The 19,653-nt window shown below is 37.3% G+C and overlaps 1 protein-coding gene and 1 non-coding gene across 2 annotated transcripts; one reads left to right on the forward strand and one right to left on the reverse strand.

Annotated features, from left to right (window-relative positions):
* Nucleotides 1–3,041: 3,041 nt before the first annotated feature.
* LOC150078139 (U2 spliceosomal RNA) lies at nt 3,042–3,232 on the reverse strand. Its single transcript, XR_016547660.1, has one exon. It is a non-coding gene; the product is annotated as a U2 spliceosomal RNA (small nuclear RNA).
* Nucleotides 3,233–4,150: 918 nt separating this feature from the next.
* LOC150078140 (uncharacterized) lies at nt 4,151–18,497 on the forward strand. The gene is made up of 7 exons (XM_090384219.1): nt 4,151–4,239; nt 8,273–8,346; nt 8,461–8,514; nt 12,056–12,088; nt 12,480–12,614; nt 12,946–12,987; nt 16,360–18,497. The coding sequence occupies exons 1-7, from the start codon at nt 4,179–4,181 to the stop codon at nt 18,466–18,468; spliced, it is 2,508 nt and encodes an 835-aa protein (XP_090240345.1). The 5' UTR covers nt 4,151–4,178; the 3' UTR covers nt 18,469–18,497.
* The last annotated feature ends 1,156 nt before the right edge of the window (nt 18,498–19,653 follow it).

The raw sequence follows: 19,653 nt of genomic DNA on the forward strand, positions 1-19,653 counted from the left end.
CGTATTTTTTAATTTGTTTAAGGTTTTAATGTGCCTACTCGGTCTGCAGTATATAAGACTTCTCTCCCCTCTAATCAAAGGCGGTCTCAGAGTATTTCCAGTCAGAAATAATAATAATAATAAATCTGTGGGATTACTTTCAGGAAAACACAGCACCAATCTACCAAACCATAAGAAAGATCGACAAACGCACACAACACTCAACCTCAACGAGGAGACCACACTGACACAGACAGAAGAAACAAAGACAGAAAAATGGGCGAAGAAGACACTCTGTGGCAGGCACTACAATGACCTCCATCAAGATTAGATAGATAAGATGGATTCCAACGCTTGGCTCACAAAAGAAAGCTCTTCCCCTAAACCGAAGGATTCATGCTCGCCAACCAAGGTCAGGTAATTAACAACCAGGAACTACAGGAAATATATCACCAAGGACCCCGGAATAAGAGATGACACATATCGACAATGCCTCCTAGCCCCAAAAACACTCCAGCACATCACCACAGGTTGCAGGGTGATCACCCAGGAGGTGTACGTTCTCACCTAGTGAGATCAGCAAAGAGGCGTCCATATGAGAAAGTGACTTCGAATATGTGGGTTGCACAACTTGAAAACCAGGCACCTTAGAGGAGACCTGATTGACGTTTTAAGGCTCTCAGAGGCAAAAATCAAATGAATGAGGACGAAATTTTCACTGTTCTAAATGATTCCAGAACTAAGCCCATAAATTCAAGTTACGGGGAAGATGTTTAGACTGGATTGAAGGAAGTTTTATTTTAACCAGCAAGTTACAAATTACGAGAATAAGTTACCTACATGGGTGGTAGAGGCTGACACTTTGTGGAAATTCAAAGGTCCGCTGAATAGTTACTTACTGGGGGAGGGAAATGCATAGGTTGCCTTTTCCTTTTTTGTTATTATTTGTTAATTATTTATTGTATTTAATTTTTTTATTATTAGTTTACTGTTTTTTTGCTGGTGCAGCATAAGCCTTAGGCTTCCTTGCACCATTATTAATACTAATACTAATATTGATACTAAATTAAAGGGAATACATTATATGAAGGAATAGATCACCGGTTGGACACCATTTGCCACAGACAAACGACTAGTTAAACTATTCTGCCGTTATCTAGTCACTTAAAAACCTGCTAGCAGTTATATTTTGAAATCAGTTATATAACTAAAAAGGAATAAATATACTGAGGGATGTTTAAACATTTTAAATCTCAAATAACTCTGCAAATATTTTTCGTAAAAAAAACTATCATCAAGCCAAAATTTGAAAAAAAAAAATTGAGGTTCACGATTTGTACATTCATACAGTATCAGAAAAGTGTCACTGTATCAGTATCAGTGTCACTGTATCAATATCAGTATCACCTACCGCTTGCCGTAATCTAACGCTTTCGTTAGATAACAAGATCTTGTTACGGGTCTTATTAGAGCGGTCTCACGTTTTTCCTCCTTCTGAAGAAAAATATGAAAAAGCAAATAAGGCTATTCGGTGTCACTATATAGTGTACATAATTCCATATGTTCTTCAGTCGGTTTGCTGGTTGCTTGGGATAAAAACCTTCGCTTCAGATCGACTAAATGAGTCACGTTCGGCGTGGACAGCACAAAATAAAAATAACAGGCTTGGTTCGAATTCTGTCAAATAACGAGAGGAACTTTTATGGGCTTTCTTCACTCTATGGTAGTTGTTGTTGTTGTTCAGCAACTAGAACAATATTACTCCGTGTATACTGGTTGTAAATTGCTTTTGTTCCGTGGTCGACTTTCTCTTTGCTGGACGAAAAACCCGAGTTTCTGGGAGGAATAAACCATGCCACCCTGGCCTGAGATCGAGTAACTCAGCCACGTTGTGAAGAGTGCCCATAAATATTCCTCTCGACATCGACAGGACTCGAATTCGGGTCTTTTCCACCCGATGTGTGTGTGTGTCGGGGGGGGGGGGTTCCAAGGCTAACGCGCATCTCCACCTTGATTTCATAATTTAAACAGAAATCTGTTAATTAGGCCTAACAGATAAGTATGAAGAATGAAGATCAAAAATTAGAAAATTTTGAATAATAAAATGTTATTTATTTAATAATTTAAGTAGTTTAGGATAGAACAGCTAGAAATTTATGTTTTAAGAAGTGTTTGCGTGAATTATATGTTGTGAGTGTCAGGCCACTCAGCCACTATGGAGCAGCTAACACCAGACATCTGCTACCTTGTGACCGTCCCTGGTACGAGGAGCCGGGCCTGTATCTACTAGAAAACAGTCGTGCACAAGGCACAGAATCCCGCACCCACTGGAAGAAGTGCAAGGCCAGTGGGTGCCAGCAATCCCGCTCCTAGGTAGCCCAAACCCAGGAGCCGACAAAAAAAAAAATGCGACTAGTGAGGAACCCAGCAGCGCAATATACAATTTACATTTTATAGCAATGATTATGAAGGGCAACAATTACTATTTACATCTAATGACAATACTATGCTGGGCTACAATTCCATGTCAAAAAGCCAAGGAAGCCTTAATTGCGGCAAATAAACAACAATTTACAAAATATAGAAATATACAATTCAATTAGTAAACTTCTTTCAGACAACAAAGGATATTCAAACAAACAGTCACAATGAGACTGCCGCTCGAATATTTTTTTATTCTTTAGTTTTCCCTTTAAGAGAGCGTTTTCTTTTTCACAACTATACAGTCGTTTTATAAGACGTGAAGCAAATTATCCAGATCCTAAATCAAAAGTCTGTGATCTCAAAACAGTTCTTAGACCAAAAACCCTGAAGGCAAACTGCTGACAAAGTTCAAAGATAAAAAACAAGAGTTCTCGACAAGTTTGTGAACATTGTCCACAGATAAATCCTGAATTTGTTCAGTTAAAATCCGTCTTTCAGCTGCATAAGATCCACAGTCCAGCAGGGCATACTCCTGTATCATTTGCTCCACAATAACAGAAAGGGTCCGGCTCAAGTCCCCGCTCAAACAAAAAGGCCCTAAGCGAGCCGTGTCCTGTAAGCAAATAAGTTGTAGACATTAAAGGTCTAAACCACTTCACAACACACTTCTTAGTAACAAAATCCATATCAGTTATATACTTTTTTGTTATCTTTCCATGGTCACTTTCAGTCCGTCTATTTTGCCAACAAACCCGATGTGGGACGTGTGTATTAATCTGATAAGAACGGATACTACACTTTGATCTTAGCCAAATGGCCGAGAAGGGAACGGACGGTGCTCCATGGTCGAGTTTCAGGCGTGGACAGCAAGGTCCCACTACCCGAAGCCCTCGTGCGTAGCACAGTTGGTAGGATCGCTTTTTCCCAAAGTGACTGAGTGAGTCCATCTCAGTGAGGGTAGCATGGTGTTTTCTCCCGGAAACTCGGGTTTCTTGTCCAACAAACAGAAAATCGACCTCAGGACACACGCAATTTATAGACAATGTACATGGAGGAATATGGCCTTAGTCGTCGATTCTCCTGAAATCAAATAAAAACAAAAACCCTTCCCCAAAACTAGGGGTTTTCGTCCAACAAAAGAAGCCAATCACCAGAGAACACAAACGCAGTTTATGGATATATATAAGGCAATTTATTAGATGGAATGGACAGGTAGGAGAAGCTGCCCATCCCATCTAGTTAAAATTAAATAAAAATAATTTTTTTTTCTTTTGGCTGATACTGCATAAGGATGTTTCCGCGCCATTTGTCACTACTAATACTAAATTCTTAGTCGATTCGGTCATAGGGAGGGCAGGTCATCTTTCCGATTTACAGAAACCTGTTATTGTCAGACCACGTTTAGCAGTTATTTAATGAAAGAGTTACTTTTTAATTAACTCCTTCACAACCAACGAAATCTCCTTATACTTTTCTTACATCTTTATTTATCTTATTTCTTAAGTTTTACATCTCAATGAAAAGGTATTAATTCGTTATATACGTGTATTTGATATCAACCTACGCAATTCCGCTTTCCCAACTGATTTTTATTCTCACACATGTGGGTAGCGTAAAAACACGAACATAAAACTTATTTTACCTTTCATTTTCTCGAAAATATTGTATCAGCTGAGTCAAGTGTATCAAGGTCTCCGGAAGTTTTGAGTGTATAAATCTAACGTATATGCTGCTCATTCTTTGTGGTCTCTTTTAGTTAGTTTGATGGAAGAGCGATGGCAAGCAAAATACCTTTGTTGCTTCTTCTTCTTTGCTTGGTCTTTCTTACCACTGTAGGTAGGTCTAATATATGTCACTTACTGTGAGATGATTGAAATTAAACCGTGTGCTACTAGGAATAGCTTTGAATTAAACTTTTAAAGTATGGTAACAAATAGAATTTTTGAGTATGTTATTGTATTTTAATATGTTATAATATAATATTTTATTATAAATAAAGGGGGAAATATTAGTAATTATGTATATAAATTGAAAAAAATAAATAGTTTTAACAGTTCATTTCTATTATACTCCAATCGAAAGATTTGCTTGGGGACATGCAAAACGAAAAAAAAAAAAAAAAATTAACATTATAAAAAATTGTAAATGCATAAGAATTCTATGATGGACATCACGTGAAATTTGAAATTTGCAAATATGAGCCTGCTTTAACCTTTTAAAATTTTATAATCGATTAATTATGATGAACTTGACATACACTGAGCTGCCACTTCAATAGGTACATCTACATAATAGTGATTTCCTCCATTTAGCCGTCAGAACAGCCTGGATTTGTCGTCGCCTGGACTCGGTTAGTCATGGACAACGGATGCTGTTAAATGTTGATTCAGTTGCTTCTCACTGTGTTGAAAATTAGATAATTACTAATCTCTACTCTGAAGAGCTCGTTCCACCTCATCCCACAAATGCTCAATTGGATTGAGATCTGGTAAATGAGGAGGCGAAATTGACTCTCACGTTTCTGGAACCGATTCTATACAATTCTGGACTTGTGACAAGGTGCATTATCTTGTTGGAAGAACCCATTAAAATATGGATATACTGCAGTCATGAAGAAATGCACCTGGTCGGAAACAGTTTTCGAATAACCTGTCATTCAAATGTTTGCTCAACTGGCATCAAGGGAGCCCAATATCACCACGAAAACCCTCCACATGCTATTACTCCGTCACCATTGCTAGCATGCATAGTTGAGACCCTATAAAATGGATCCATGGGATCATGTTGTTTTCTTCCATATTCTGGTTCTACCATCAACATGAAACAGCGGAACCGGAGTTCTTCCTGGGTAACGTTTTCACACTCTTCCAGTGTTCATTGTTGGTGCTTCTGGGCCCAAACTAGCCGCACCTTCTTGTGATTTGCCGACACAGGAGAGGAACTCGGTTCGGCCGTTGATTGTGATACTCATCCATGACAAGGTGCGAAGAATTATGGATTCAGAAATGCCTCTTTAATGGGTTTTTATTTGACCGGCTGTAATTTTTTGAAATAATTCGACAATTTCGATACCTATAGCCTTTCTGTTATTCCACACAAATGGGAGGTAACAGAAGGGCAAGTCTGCTACCCTGCTCAGCCTCTGTCATCCTCTCTCATCAACGAGCCATTTTTGACCACAGAATCTCCGTTGGCTGGATGTTATTTGGTTATTAGACAATCTGGATACGTCCGATATATGGTCATAAATGAAAAAATGTCAGGAGGGTTGCAGTTTCCGAGATACTGGTACTGGTGCGTGCAGCGCCTCGTTCAAGGTCACTTATCTCTTTTATCTGTCTCATTCTCGCACTCACTTCTATACATTTGGCATCCCTACGTATCTGCTCACCTGCTTTATAGCACATGGTACGAACACGTAATGCTGTTAATATTCCATTTCATGAAAGGGTAGGAACGAAACCTAAAGAGTGGCCACTCTTTATGAAGGATCGAAGGTGGCATTAAATTATTCAATTATTCGTAATCTTATTATTGAACTTTAAGTATTCTACAAATAAATTGAACTTATTTCATTGATTTTGTTTGCAGTAGTATTTTTGAAGTAAAACTTCTATAGACGCCCTCCAGGCATTTTTCAGATGGGAGTAACTTGCGTTCATGGATTGACAAAAAACGGAACGAAAATGCGACCATTGCCATAAGTAAAAACATTATAGCCATTCTGAATCATAGTGATTGCCATAGCCATGCTTTGAGTTTATATTATTATTGTATTTGTATTAATAAAGCATACAAAATTTAGAACAGGTTTATAGAGGTGCTGAATCCAAGGGGACGATGGAGCAAAAGTGTCGTTTATCCTCCATATCATTTTCTAATTTAAAAAACGAAGATTATTCTGTTCATTTTATGATACTCTGTGATTTTTATGTTATTGCAAACATTATTTATAAAACATTGTTTATTTATTATAATTTATTAAATAAAAAGCATTATGTACCTAGTTTACATAAAATATTATGCCTGATTTTTCCTCATTACAATCCTCATCAAACGAACGGTTATTTTTGTACAATTTTTCGTAGAAGGACATATAAATATTTATATATAACTATTTTTACCTCCCCGTAATAGATAAAAGACGACTCTATAGTTAACAGTTTGCACTGGGTCGGTTTTATTTTAAATTAGTTTATGAAACATACCTTAAGATAATAATAGATAATTATTAATTGAATTAGTTTTGTTTTGAAGCTGAATATTTTGATAACATCAGCGTTAAAACTCTGTCATATTAGGACCTATGTATATTATGTTTTGTGGAAGAAAAACCGGAGTGTCCGGGAGAAAGAAGGACTTTTATCCTCGCCGGAGACCGACCAACTCAACCACAGAGTGAAGATAGTCCATAAAAAAATCATTTTGCGTGATTGATGGGACTTGAATTAGGAACTTTTCCAGCTGGTGAGTGGAGGACGGTTATTATAACTACTATGCTACCCACAAAGATTAATAGCGGTGTACAGAAATAAATGAACTCTTCTGTTTGAGAGTAGACTATATTAGAAATATCATTTGTGTAGACAAATCTTTAGTCCCCTGCTCGCCAACCTGAATCTGGCGTATTTACAAGCGTGGCGACTTGAAGTAAGTGCTTTATATGAGCTCTTGTTATGCGAATAATGTTAATCAGAAGCACGTTAAACGAAGCTAGGTCATTGGTATTGACACAGCTATTGGGTGTTTGTTAATGACATTTGGGCGCAGCCAGTAAGCTTGCTATGGAAATCTCAGTGGCCGTATGTATGATAAACTGCATTAGGAGGGTTCAAGAAAACTGACTCTGCAAACCGACGCTTACCCCAACAGGAAATCCCGTCTGACTTGTGCAGACAGTTCTATCTCTCTCTCTCCTTGGAGTCAAGAGAAACGACCAATTTTTTTGACACGTAAAGATTTAGCCTTCATGTTCTCATCTGGAGAGTTGGAACATGTCTCAGAGAAGGGACCATCATCGTGAATGTCATCTGATTATATGGGATGACCATGATGAAAGGGCAACATCGATCTCCACATCTTTGGAATGCAGGAGAAGGGCATTTTGACACGTAAAAGTACAGAGAAGAAATCCTTGAGTTCTATATAAAATTTCAGAGGTACCATTGTTTTGAATTCATTTTCATGGACGATAATGCTTTTCCACATGGGTCTGAGACGGTTGACGAGTTCGTTCAAGCGAAGGATAATCTTTGGATGAAGTGGCCAGCTAGAATCTCCTGATCTAAATCTTCTGAACGTATCTGATGCTTCTGGGAGATGAATCAGTATTCGTTACCACAAGGCATTATCAATAGTAGTATTATAATTAATGATAAGACCTTGAACATCAGAACTCATTGAATGAGTAAGTTAGCTGTCAGTGGGCCGATCACATTCCCTATTAGAAGTCAGAATTAGCAGGCCTACCTCTCCAATTTTCGGTAATCATGATCTCATGATTATGACTCATGAAAATACAGGAACAATTCGTTTTCAACTCAGTATCACCGAGTCTTACATTCTTCCACAAAGGTTCTGAGAGTGTTCTTTACAGTACATATTTTTCTTGACATCTCAGATTTTGATAATTTTTGAGTTCATCACAAGGGAAGCATGCCAATACGCCAGCTGTATTTCGAAGAAATATTTTGTTTAAACGTTTAATACAGAATATATTAATTGGCGTGCTATTTTGTCTAACTTTTTCGCAAGTTTTTAATATTAAACGTACTAAGAAAATAGCGTATTTAATATTAATAAATAAATTGTTAAAAAATTATGAGTGATATGCCTGATTAAAGAAGGTTTTGTGAATTATTTTTTTAAGATTGTAGGAGGAGAAAAAACCGTAGAGAAAATGAGGAAGTTTATCAGTGCGTTAAGAAAAAGCTCTCAGAAAAGGTATATATGGTTTCTAAACATTCGAATCATTTGTTTCAAGGTATAAACTTTTCTAAGTAGCTATTACATTGAAGAAATTTCATGGCGTTGTAAAATAACAACTGATTTTTGTAGGTGGTGGAAAATGTGAAGGGACGCAGAAAAAGCTCGTTAGACACGTTAAAGCGGGTAAGTATTATTGCACTATGTAACAAAAATATTCATATTTAACTTTTTCTTAACTGTACTTTGTATGGTGAATCAAGACACATTCAAGACACAATCAAGTCCTCTCAGTATTTTGGCTGAAACTGGAAGTCTTCTGTACTATATTTATATGGATTACATAAGTGCGTACCAATACTATGATATACACTGAGTGGCTTCTTTATTAGGTACCATCTTGGTAGTGTAACGAGAGAATTTTTACCTTTAGTTAGAGAGTTCAAGAAGAAAGAATTTTTATGCTCTTCTCCAGGATTACACGGCACATTCCTGCTGTCTGGTCTGTCAGTATTAATAGTAAACTGTTAAACTCGGACTATCTCTAACTGCACTTTGTGTGAGGCTGAAGAGAACGTGGCTCATATCTTATTTGATTGTCACTACTATTTGGACTATAGACAAGAACTTCAACTAACTGTAAGAGACTTCAATAGTGAAAATAAACCTTTACTTGTTCGATCTCAGGTTGCATTCAATGCTTTAATACATTTTCTACACGTGTCTTCAAAAGGAAAGATGAACTTTGATCAGTTAACTCAAAATAGACTGTTGTTCTTGTGCCTCTTTGTACTTCAGGGTTGCTGTATTGAAAAGGGACTTCTAACTACGAGTTCCAACAGTGATTATTTAGATTAGATGGTAGCAATGTTATTGTTGCATATTAGAACTACTGAATTTCTACTGCCTCTGAAGATTCTTCTTTTTGATCCTTGGGAATGCTACTCCAGCGGATTATCCTTTTGGACTTGTACTGTTTAGTGAACTGTTGAAGCCAACTTGGATTTCTTACTGATTGTACATAGTACATATATTTGTTAATGATGAATCTTTCCCTATTAATGGAGTGAAATTTAGTCCGAAATATTTGAACTTTTTTCTCAAAGAAGACAGGAATGTCCTTGAGGAGTTCCCTCTGTTTGCTGATCCTGATACCAGGATGGGTCTTTTGTTAAAATTCTAGGTGCCCGTCACGCAACATAACACCAGAACTGAACACAAAATTTACACACAAAACACTACACGCACATGACCGGTTATGGCGCAAGCCTCACCACAAGAAGTATAAAAGCGGCTAATGGGGGAAGCTCTGGGGTCTGCAACAACTACACTTAAATAAACAACTGTATTAAGTACCATACCCTTTTTACGAAATCAGAGCACTCCATCAGTGATATTTTGAAAAATATCATCAGATACAAAATAGGTAGGCAGATACGCAAAGATGCTGTACGTGGGCAATTCATTTGTAGAATGGAGAAGACGAATGATTTAAGTGACTTTAAACTGTAACCTTGCTAGGATTTTCACATACGATTGGTAAAATAACCAAATAACATCTAGCCCACAGAGATCCTGTGATCAGGAACAGCTTGTTAATGTGAGAGGGCAAAATAGGCTGACAGTACTTGTGCAGGATAACAGAAAAGCTACAGTCAGTCAAATAACAACCCAGTACAACGGTGGTGAACAAAGAGGAATTTCAGAACATCAAATCGTTCTGTGTAATGGTTTTGGGTTCCACTCCTCAGCAAAAAAACAAGAGGGTACGGTTACAACGGACTCAGCAAAACCAACACTGGATGATGGAGGATTTAAAAAAAAAAAGCTGCCTGGTCTGACGAATTCCGGTTTCCTTATTTATTTGATGGGACAATCATAATGTGGTGATGAGTCCGTTGACCCCCAATCCTGCCAGGTTACACACAAAACTCAACACGCACATGACCGATTATGGCGCAAGCCTCACCACAAGAAATATAAAGCCGGCTAATGGGGGAAACAATGGGGTCCGCAACAACTACACTTAAATAGCTTTAAGTTATTTAAGTGTAGTTGTTGTACACGAAGGTGTACATTCCCTTCAGCAGGCTTGTTCTCTTATGTTTTTAGATATTATAAGTTTTTCAGTGAATATGAAGCCTATTTTGGATTCATATTCACTGTGGATATGGGTATTCCAAAATAGGATTCAGATAAAGACAACAATACAATGTTCTGAGGGACAAAGAGGGTCAAGCTCACTATTAGACAGGTGTGTCTACTAAAATGGCCACTGAGTATATAATTACATGTAGTATCTGTATAATAAGTCGGGTTTTTTTTTTTTTTTTGCAGTTTGATATGGTTATCAAACGAAGGTGTACATTCTCTTCAGCAGGCTTGTTCTCCTATGTTTTTAGATATACGTTTTTCAATGAATATGAATCCTATTTTGGAATACCTATGGGTAAAAACATAGGAGAACAAGCCTGCTGAAGAAAATCTGCTGATCGAAAAGCTTTAGTATAGCTCAACATACTCTGTCCCGTACTCTATTGCTCTGACGTCGTCTGGGCTGGTAGCACAGTGGTTATAATCATGATCTTTCTCACACCAGGTGGAAAAGGCACGGTTCGAATCCCGTCAATGACTCGGGAAACTTTTAATGACTTTTTTCATTCCGTGGTTAAGTTATTTAGTTTCAGTCGTTGATAGCAAAGTTTCTTCCGTGGAAACTCGGATTTAGAAGAATAGGCGAATTGATCAGAGGACACATGTTAAGTATTGACATTTACACATGGGCAAATGAGGTGGGTCTCTAGTGACCCTAATATGATAGTTTTTATTATTATTATTATTTCTCTGATGCCACATAACGAAGATTTGCCAGGTTCCAATCCACCTTCCATAGAAGTGTCTTCAGAATTGGATGGTGAATCTGGTGAACAGAATAGTTGGATTACACCTCGGAAGCCCGTTCAAGTTGAGCGCTATATTTCCCTAATCAGCAAAAATTACTTATTTAGGGACCAGGTCTAGCCAAATCCAATGAGCATAACGTCAGATATCAGATTTCCTGGCATCTCGTTTAAAAGAATGGAATCTACTGGATCTCATCTGAAGGTTTCCACATATAGAAAAGAAGCATGCTATTTATGCTCGTTTTCGCTTTGTTTCGGAATCCTTATGCTGCTGTTTTTATCTGATTGGTCTCAATGAAGAAATTAGTCACAATCCAGAAGGGTAGCGTCTTTTCATAGACAGTTCTAGTAAAAGTTTGCAATTTATGTTTCTTGAAAATGGGAATATACACCCGTCGATTTCTATTATGTGCACGCTGTTCATGTTAAAGAAGACAAATTGAACACATACTTTACGTTAGTGAAGGACGTTAGTGAAGAGCACAAGTAGATATTTCACCAGGACACACAGTCAATGGAGAAGAGGTACAAGGAGGTAGGATGAAGGTATGATGGGTGGCTATATCCGGCTCTTGGTTCTAGATGAACACGCTGACCACAAAGGGGAAAAGACGTTCAAATCTACATTTTTAAGGTTTTTGTAATTAAAAGGTTTGTAAAAAATATTGAAGGGAGTGTAACTGATTTAACCATGAATTTTATTGTTCTTAAATTTCCTAAAAGAGCTTTAAACAAATTAAACAAAGGAAATAATTGAAATTGTTTATGTAGTTTATGTAAATTACATCAGTCTTACTTTTTTTCTTTTCCTTTTCAATGCACAGGCAGTGAATGAAGCATTAACACAATCCTGTTCGGTAAGTAGGTTCCATTAATCAAACCAATGAACTTCAGAGAAATTTATGTATTTGTCCTTTTCAAATATATTATTAAAGAGAGACCGGGCCATCCAGGCCCAATCATAACCTATGTCCTTTGGTTCATGGGAAAACAACTATTTCCAATAACAATTTCAATAATACGAAATCGTTTTTAACTTTGGAAACGATTTCTTTATTATACTGGTCTGAGTCACTTGTTTAAATACGTGTGGGTACCATGGACTAGGAAAACAGGGGTGCTCAATTACTTTTTTTTGTAGGGTAGGGTATATAAATAACGATAAGGTCTGCTTCTGCTGTTGCAAATATTTTAAGAATTATTTTAATTTAAAAATTTCTAAAAATGTGTTTCTTTACATATTTATAGAACCAGAGAAGAAGAAGAAGAAAGGGAAAATTGGAATTGAGTGCGGAAAACGTCGAGTCCGTCTTGAAAGATGAGTTCAACGGTATCGAGGACATAGTCAAAGCATGCCATAAGTATTTAAGAAAAAGCAGGAGTGTAAGTTATGGTTTTATTCAGAATTTATTAATATTTGAATATAACGTATTATAATTGTTATTGAACCATTAGCAGAATCCTCAGCTAAAGGTGTACAACTTCAGTTATTTTAATTAGTGATTTCGCCCTTCTTAGCACTTATTTTGAGGGAAGAGAGGCGTTTTTAAAATAATAAATTTTATTTTCTTAAATTTCATATTTAATTAACCGAAAATTTTACCACTCTTACCGCATTAAAACAAGTATTAGAATAATGTTGACCCCTATAAGTTGTATAAATGCTGTCCCGTGGGCGATGTCTTAAAGAAAAACAATTTTCTTTTATTTTCAGACAAAAAAACTTGCTAAATGTATAATCAAACAACTCGAAAAGGTAAGTTTTCCTTTTTATTTTTTTAAAAAGGCTAGCATACAATAAAATTAGTTCTGCTATGATGAATACATTAACGCACATAAAATTTACATAAATGAAATTCCTCGTTGATATTTAAAATCCTTATAAAGTTTTTTTTTTTTTTTTTTTTTGTGTGGTGGCCATGACTTACTAGTCATGGCCACATGACTTACCATGACTCACTTCAGGAAGGAGTCACTAACATTAAAATTAAATTTAATAAAATTAAAATGTTTTATTTTTAAATAAAGAATATAAATTTAAATTTACGTCAATTTTGAAATCTTTGTTTTCTCTAAACTCTTGACGAAGGTGTGGTCTCCCCTGTATATATATATATTTTTTTACTTATTATTTTTTATTTAAAACAAAAGATTTCCACCCTACTGCAGTCACAAATTGCAACTTTGGAATTTTCAGAAAATTCCAAATTCAAGGGCGTGTAAAGCGGTGAGTTAGCAGAGCATGAAGACGACGCAATGCAATACTTAAATTTCTCACTGTTTACTATTTGCTAAACAAAAAAACTTACCACAACTCTCTCCCCCTCATCCCACAAACCAATCTCTCTCTTTTAATAACGTTGTTTTTATATTTATATCACACCCCAGCAGTACAATTCTCTCATCTATGCCGAGCGTCTCCAAAAATACCTATTTTCCTGTTTGCACTTTCCTTGCTAAGTGTCGCCAACTTATCTAAAAATTGCCACACTGGCACTGTTTTCTGACACGAACGCCATACTGGCCCCTCATTCATTTCCTGTTTTCAAGCTACGCAGCTTAGATCAAAGGTACTTCATACTTGGTGCTATTTTTTCTGCTCTTTGCAACCCTTGCTCGCCCGTTTGCAAATGCCACTCCTTCCCTAATACGAGCCACTGTTTTTGTTTACTCTCAGTTCACTCTCTTTCCGCAGATCTGCATTTACAGTACTTGTTACTTCTGGTCTCCATTTAACTGCTATTTTAATTCACATATTTATAACCTCCCTATTTTTAAATCCAGTATTTTCCAACCTTAATGTTTACCATATTCCAACTTAATATTTAAACCTTGATAATTCTCATATTCAAACCTTAATGCTTTAACATATTCAAATTTAATATTCAAACCTTAATAATTCCCAATTTTCTCTACCCTTCATGCATTTAATTCAGATAAAAACAAATAATTTTCATATATTTGTAAGAGTGTACTCTTACCATTCTCCCTCCTTGGGCAAAAATTTATGAAATTCTCTCCCTTTTTACCATTGCCTTCCTAACACAGAAATCCTTTATAATTCATATTTGTAACGCTAAGAGTGTGAGCATCCTTACATTTTTTCTTGTCCTGTCTTGCAACCCTTTGCTTCTATTTCTTCCTACCTTTCTTATCAATTCCACTCTAACACAGAAATCAAAGTAATAAACACGTAAATTAAAGTAATACGAACAATCATCATTTTCCATCTAAGCTTTCAAATACAAAAGGAAATTCACAATTTTCATACATACACCTGGTAATTTTCCAAGTTATATATATATATATATATACATAATATACATCAACTCCCAACTCCTCTGCCATTAAGATTTACAGAATACTCTCAATTAACGGCCACAGTATATTGGAGCCACATAATCTTAGTTGCTTTGATACTTAACACCATTAGCAGTACAGTAGTCGATATATTGTATTCACAAGACGTTTATGGTTTTTGCGGCATGAGATCGGTTAATCATTATAAGAAACTCATCCAGTCAGCGACTGGCTATGAAAATAAACATTTCGAACGAAGGTATACTGTCAAGGATGATTGCAAATTACATATTCTCTATGGTCAGTTTGTTTATTTCCAGGCTGAAAAACCTATCTGAGTTTCAAAGATGGAGTCCCATCACCCAAGATCGACTAATTCAGTGATGATTTAAGAAGTTGCTTTCATTCACGAAGTGATATATCTTTTAATTTCCTCTGGTGTTATATTGAACTGAGGCAGAACCGTCCCTAAGGTTATATACTCCAACGTGTGAATTTAAAAATGTGCGTATTATTGCCAAAAGTTCGATATTATGAAAGTAAATTTGTTTCCCCCCACAAGGATGGCAAAATATACTTTTATAATAATAAACTATTGGCAATAAAACGGGGCGTTTCATTGCCACTCATTTCAACTGCCCTGAAACTAGACCTTTTTTCATATCATGCGGAAGGCAACTATAACCACTGTATTTTAATTCCGGAAATTTTTGACTGGTGTTATAGCCCTAGTGGACAGTTGGTAGAATCACCGTTGTCTCCACACCGGGTGGAAAAGACCTGAGTTCGATGACCTGAGGAATTTTTATGGCCCCTTTTCACAATGTGGCTGAGTTAGTCGGTCTTAAGAGAGGGTAGCATTGTTTTTCCTCGGGGAACCTCGGGTTTTTCCTCCAGCAAAGAGAAATTCGACCTCAGAACACACGACAGTATATAAGAAGCAACATGGCCTTAGTCGCTGATTCTCCTAAAACCGTACTTCAACAACAACAACTGATGTTATATTTCTGGTTAGCACGCCAGAGCAGTTGTTCTCGATCTTTTGTCACTCAAGTAACACTTGAAGTTAAAGGACTTATATTCAAGGCACACCTAAAGAGCGATTGCCATTGAACTCAATGGCGTTTTCTTAATTTCTCTGCATACTCAAGAGATTAGGCAAACGATACTTATGAAGTATGGAGTAGACACTGTGCACTGTTTAGGTCTGACAAATGAATGCCAGTTCCAAGAATGCTGCTCACTAGGATATTGTTCTAGTGTTGAAAATTTAAGAGTCTTTTATTCAGGTGCGAAGTTGGTAAACAATCCTAATTTCAATTCCATAGATTTAGGACGAGGTAGAATCAGGAGTTGGTCACAATCCGTACGCTTCTCTTTAACGGTAGCTGACGACCGCTTAGAAGAAAAATGCCTGTTCTCTCTGGAATAAGTATATTTTTGGAAAGTGGTGTCTTAGTAATTTTGAAAGTACCAAATGTAGAAATCGAAAATCATTGTAAATTAACAAAACAATAGGCAAATATAGTCCAACTGGTGCACATCGATGTGTAAAGAAGTAGTAAACTGTTAATAAAATTCGCACTCAAATGCTTTTGCGATACCCTTTTAAGGAACTTTTCGAGGTGATTTCCAATGATTAGCGTTTCTGAACAATATCACTTCTACTTACACAGCTTTCGGTCATGACACTAGAAAAATTTATATCTTGACAAAGATAAGAAATATCTTGTTTTTGCCAATCCAGAACATTCATAATACTCTAATAGCACTAAATCTTCATGGAAAGTTAGCACTAATAGAATATTACCTCATAAACCTTATGTAGAAATGCAAGAAGAAGAGAGAAGATGGAGGATCAAGTGAATCATCATCCAAGGAGTCTGACAGTGTAGAGGAATCAGGCAATGATTTTCGAAAACAGAAATCAACCATACCACAACCACCGACTACAGCTCAGGAAAGTGAATTATCTCCTTCAGCACAGCCCACTAGTTGGCGCTTGCCGCAAAGAACTTCAGACGCACTTCCAACCACCAGCAGCTCAGAAACGGAAACAGCGTCTCTGCCACCTGCTCTATCTCAGTCATCATCTGTAGGACTCTCCCTGTCAACTACTTTCTCTCAACCTGAAACAACATCAGTAAAAACACCAGTAAATTGTACTGTGCCTCATCCTGAAATGTCTTCAGCAGAAACCTTTCCACCACTACCACCTACTGTGTCTAAGCCCTCAACGTTTGTAGAACCTTCACCACCACCTACAGAATCTCAACCTTCAACGACTCAATCAACAGCTGTGTCCCACCTTGACATATCTTCAGCAGAACCCTCTCTACCAACTATTGTGTCCACATCTAAAACACCGTCGGCAGAAGCTTCACCATCTACTGTGTCTACATTTGAAACACCGTCGGCAGAAGCTTCACAAATTCCTATGTCCCAACCTGAAACATCTTCACTCCTTACTGTGCCCGCAACTGAAACGTCTTCAGCAAAAACTTTTCCACCAACTGTTGCATCCCAACCTGAAAAATTCTCACCACCTACTGAGTTTACATTTAAATTATCTTCTGCAGAAACTTCGCAAACTGCTGTGTTCCCACCTGAAATATCTTCACCAGCTGCTGTAGTCACATGCGAACCATCTTCGGTAGAACCATCTCAACCAACTGCTGTGTCCCAACCAGAGATATCTTCACCACATAGTGAGCCCATATCTGACACACCTTCGGAAGAAACACCTTCACCAGTTCCTGTATCCCAACTAGAAATATCTTCCCCATCTGTGCTCACATCTAAACCACCTTCGGCAGAAGCTTCTCAACCAACTTCTGTGTTCCAGCCTGAAATATCTTCGCCATCTGTGCTCACGTCTAAACAACCTTCGGCAGAAGCTTCTCAACCCATTTCTGTGTCCCAACCTGAAATATCTTCGCCAACTATTGTACTAACATCTGAAACCCCTTCTGTAGAAACCTCTCCCCCAATTTCTGTGTACCAACCTGAAATGTCGTCACCACCTATTGTGCCAATGTCTGAAAGGCCTTCAGTAGAAACCTCTCTACCAACTTCTGTGTCCCAACCTGAAATATCTTCGCCAACTATTGTGCTAAAATCTGAAAAACCTTCTGTAGAAACCTCTCCTCCAATTTCTGTGTCCCAACCTGAAATGTCGTCACCACCAATTGTGCCAATGTCTGAAAGGCCTTCAATAGAAACCTCTCTACCAACTTCTGTGTCCCAGCCTGAAATATCTTCGCCATCTGTGCTCACATCTAAACCACCTTCGGCAGAAGCTTCTCAACCAACTTCTGTGTCCCAACCTGAAATATCTTCACCACCTATTGTGCTAACATCTGAAACACCTTCAGTAGAAACCTTTCCCACAACGTCTGTGTCCCAACCTGAATTGTCATCACCACCTATTGTGCCAACATCTGAAAAACCTTCTGTAGAAACCTCTCTATCAACTTCTGCCTCACAAGCGGAAGTATCATCATTGGGAACGTTTCCATCACTTGGTACACCCACACCATCATCTATAGAAAACTCTTCACAGCCGTCTTTGCCTCAAGATGAAACATCAATAGGTGCATCTCAAATGCCTGTCATCTCTTCTTCTGAAACAACTCTAGAAGAAACGACTCTGCCAGTAACTACTGTGACTCAAATTGCAGCATCTTCCATAAAAACCTCTCTAATTGTGTCCCAATCTGAAGCATCTTCTGTGAAGACTTTTTCAACTGTGTCAGAAACTGGTGGAACTTCAGAAGATAAATTAACCCCTGTTGCAATTTCAACAGAAACTGCTTACTCTGAGAGTTCGAAACTACTTACAACCCCCTCAAATTCATCTTTCGATACGACACAAGATTCCCCATCAACAGTTACAAATGATGGAACGAATGTTATAGTTGTTGCAACTGAAGACTAATGTAGTATGATAAATATTCCTAATTTACAAGAAAGTAAAATACGTATAAATACTAGTGTATTCCATTTTAATTATGGCCATCGGATTTTAAATAAATTGTTGAAAATAGAAGAGATGGTTGAATTTCAATTTCTCTTTTCTTCTAGAAACCTTGCTATCGTCGCTTTAACCATCCCAGTAACACAATCACCTTGTGAAGAGATCCGATAAAAAGGACACATATCATTGACGTGACTCGAACCCAGTCATTTTTCACCCCGTGTGGGGAGGATGGGTACAGCACAATGGTGATTTTATCCTCTGTGGTAATCGCGAGGCCTTCATGGAAGTACAGTTGGTAAGATCGCCACGCTCCCCACACCGGGTGGAGAAGACCTGATTTCGAGTCCCGGCGATGGCCTGAGAAATTATTATGGGTCTTTTTCACAACGTGGCTGAGTAAGCCGGTTTCAGGCGAGGGTAGCATGTTTTTTTTCCTCCAGGAACTCGGAATTCTCGTCCAGCAAAAGAGAAAATCGACTTCAGAACACACACACACACACACCATTTACAGACAATATACATGGAGCAATATGACCTTAGTTGCCATTGCTTCTGTGAACTGTACTACGACCTACGACCCTCGAGGGTGTTCTTATGAGTAGCCAACTTTTGCCATTTTTTGTCGTATCTATCTTGAATTGTAGTTAACATAGCATTAAACTTCTTTTTACTGAAATAAAATGGGGCCTAATAAAAGTTGAGTCGATGTATAAATAAAACTGAATAAAACTTGACTGAACCACATTGTAAAAGTCCATAAACACGCTTAGCTTGTACACTTCCGTTAATAACTATCATACGCACTTATAAATATAAAGTCGTATATTTTAGGGTCCTTAGAAAACATATAATTTCTTACAATTCCAAAATAAATAATCAAAGCATTTTAAGAAGCAATTCAGAAACAAATTTAGGAGAAATTTTCGAATATAACAGCACAGTTAATTCTCCTATAGCACAAATATTTAAAAATCTTATTGTAATATAGGATTCACCAAAAAGTGGTGAATCCTACTATATCCTTAGTAGGTCAACTTCATAATTGGCATTTGACAAAAGTATTATGTACACTTCGTGAACTAGTGTTATTCAGTTAATGTTATTAGTGGAGTCCCCCAGGGTTCGGTGTTGTGCCCATTGTTG

The sequence above is a fragment of the Mastigoproctus giganteus genome, chromosome 11 (assembly GCF_048544385.1).
Source record: "Mastigoproctus giganteus isolate SK-2022 chromosome 11, ASM4854438v1, whole genome shotgun sequence".
NCBI lineage: Eukaryota > Metazoa > Arthropoda > Arachnida > Uropygi > Thelyphonidae > Mastigoproctus > Mastigoproctus giganteus.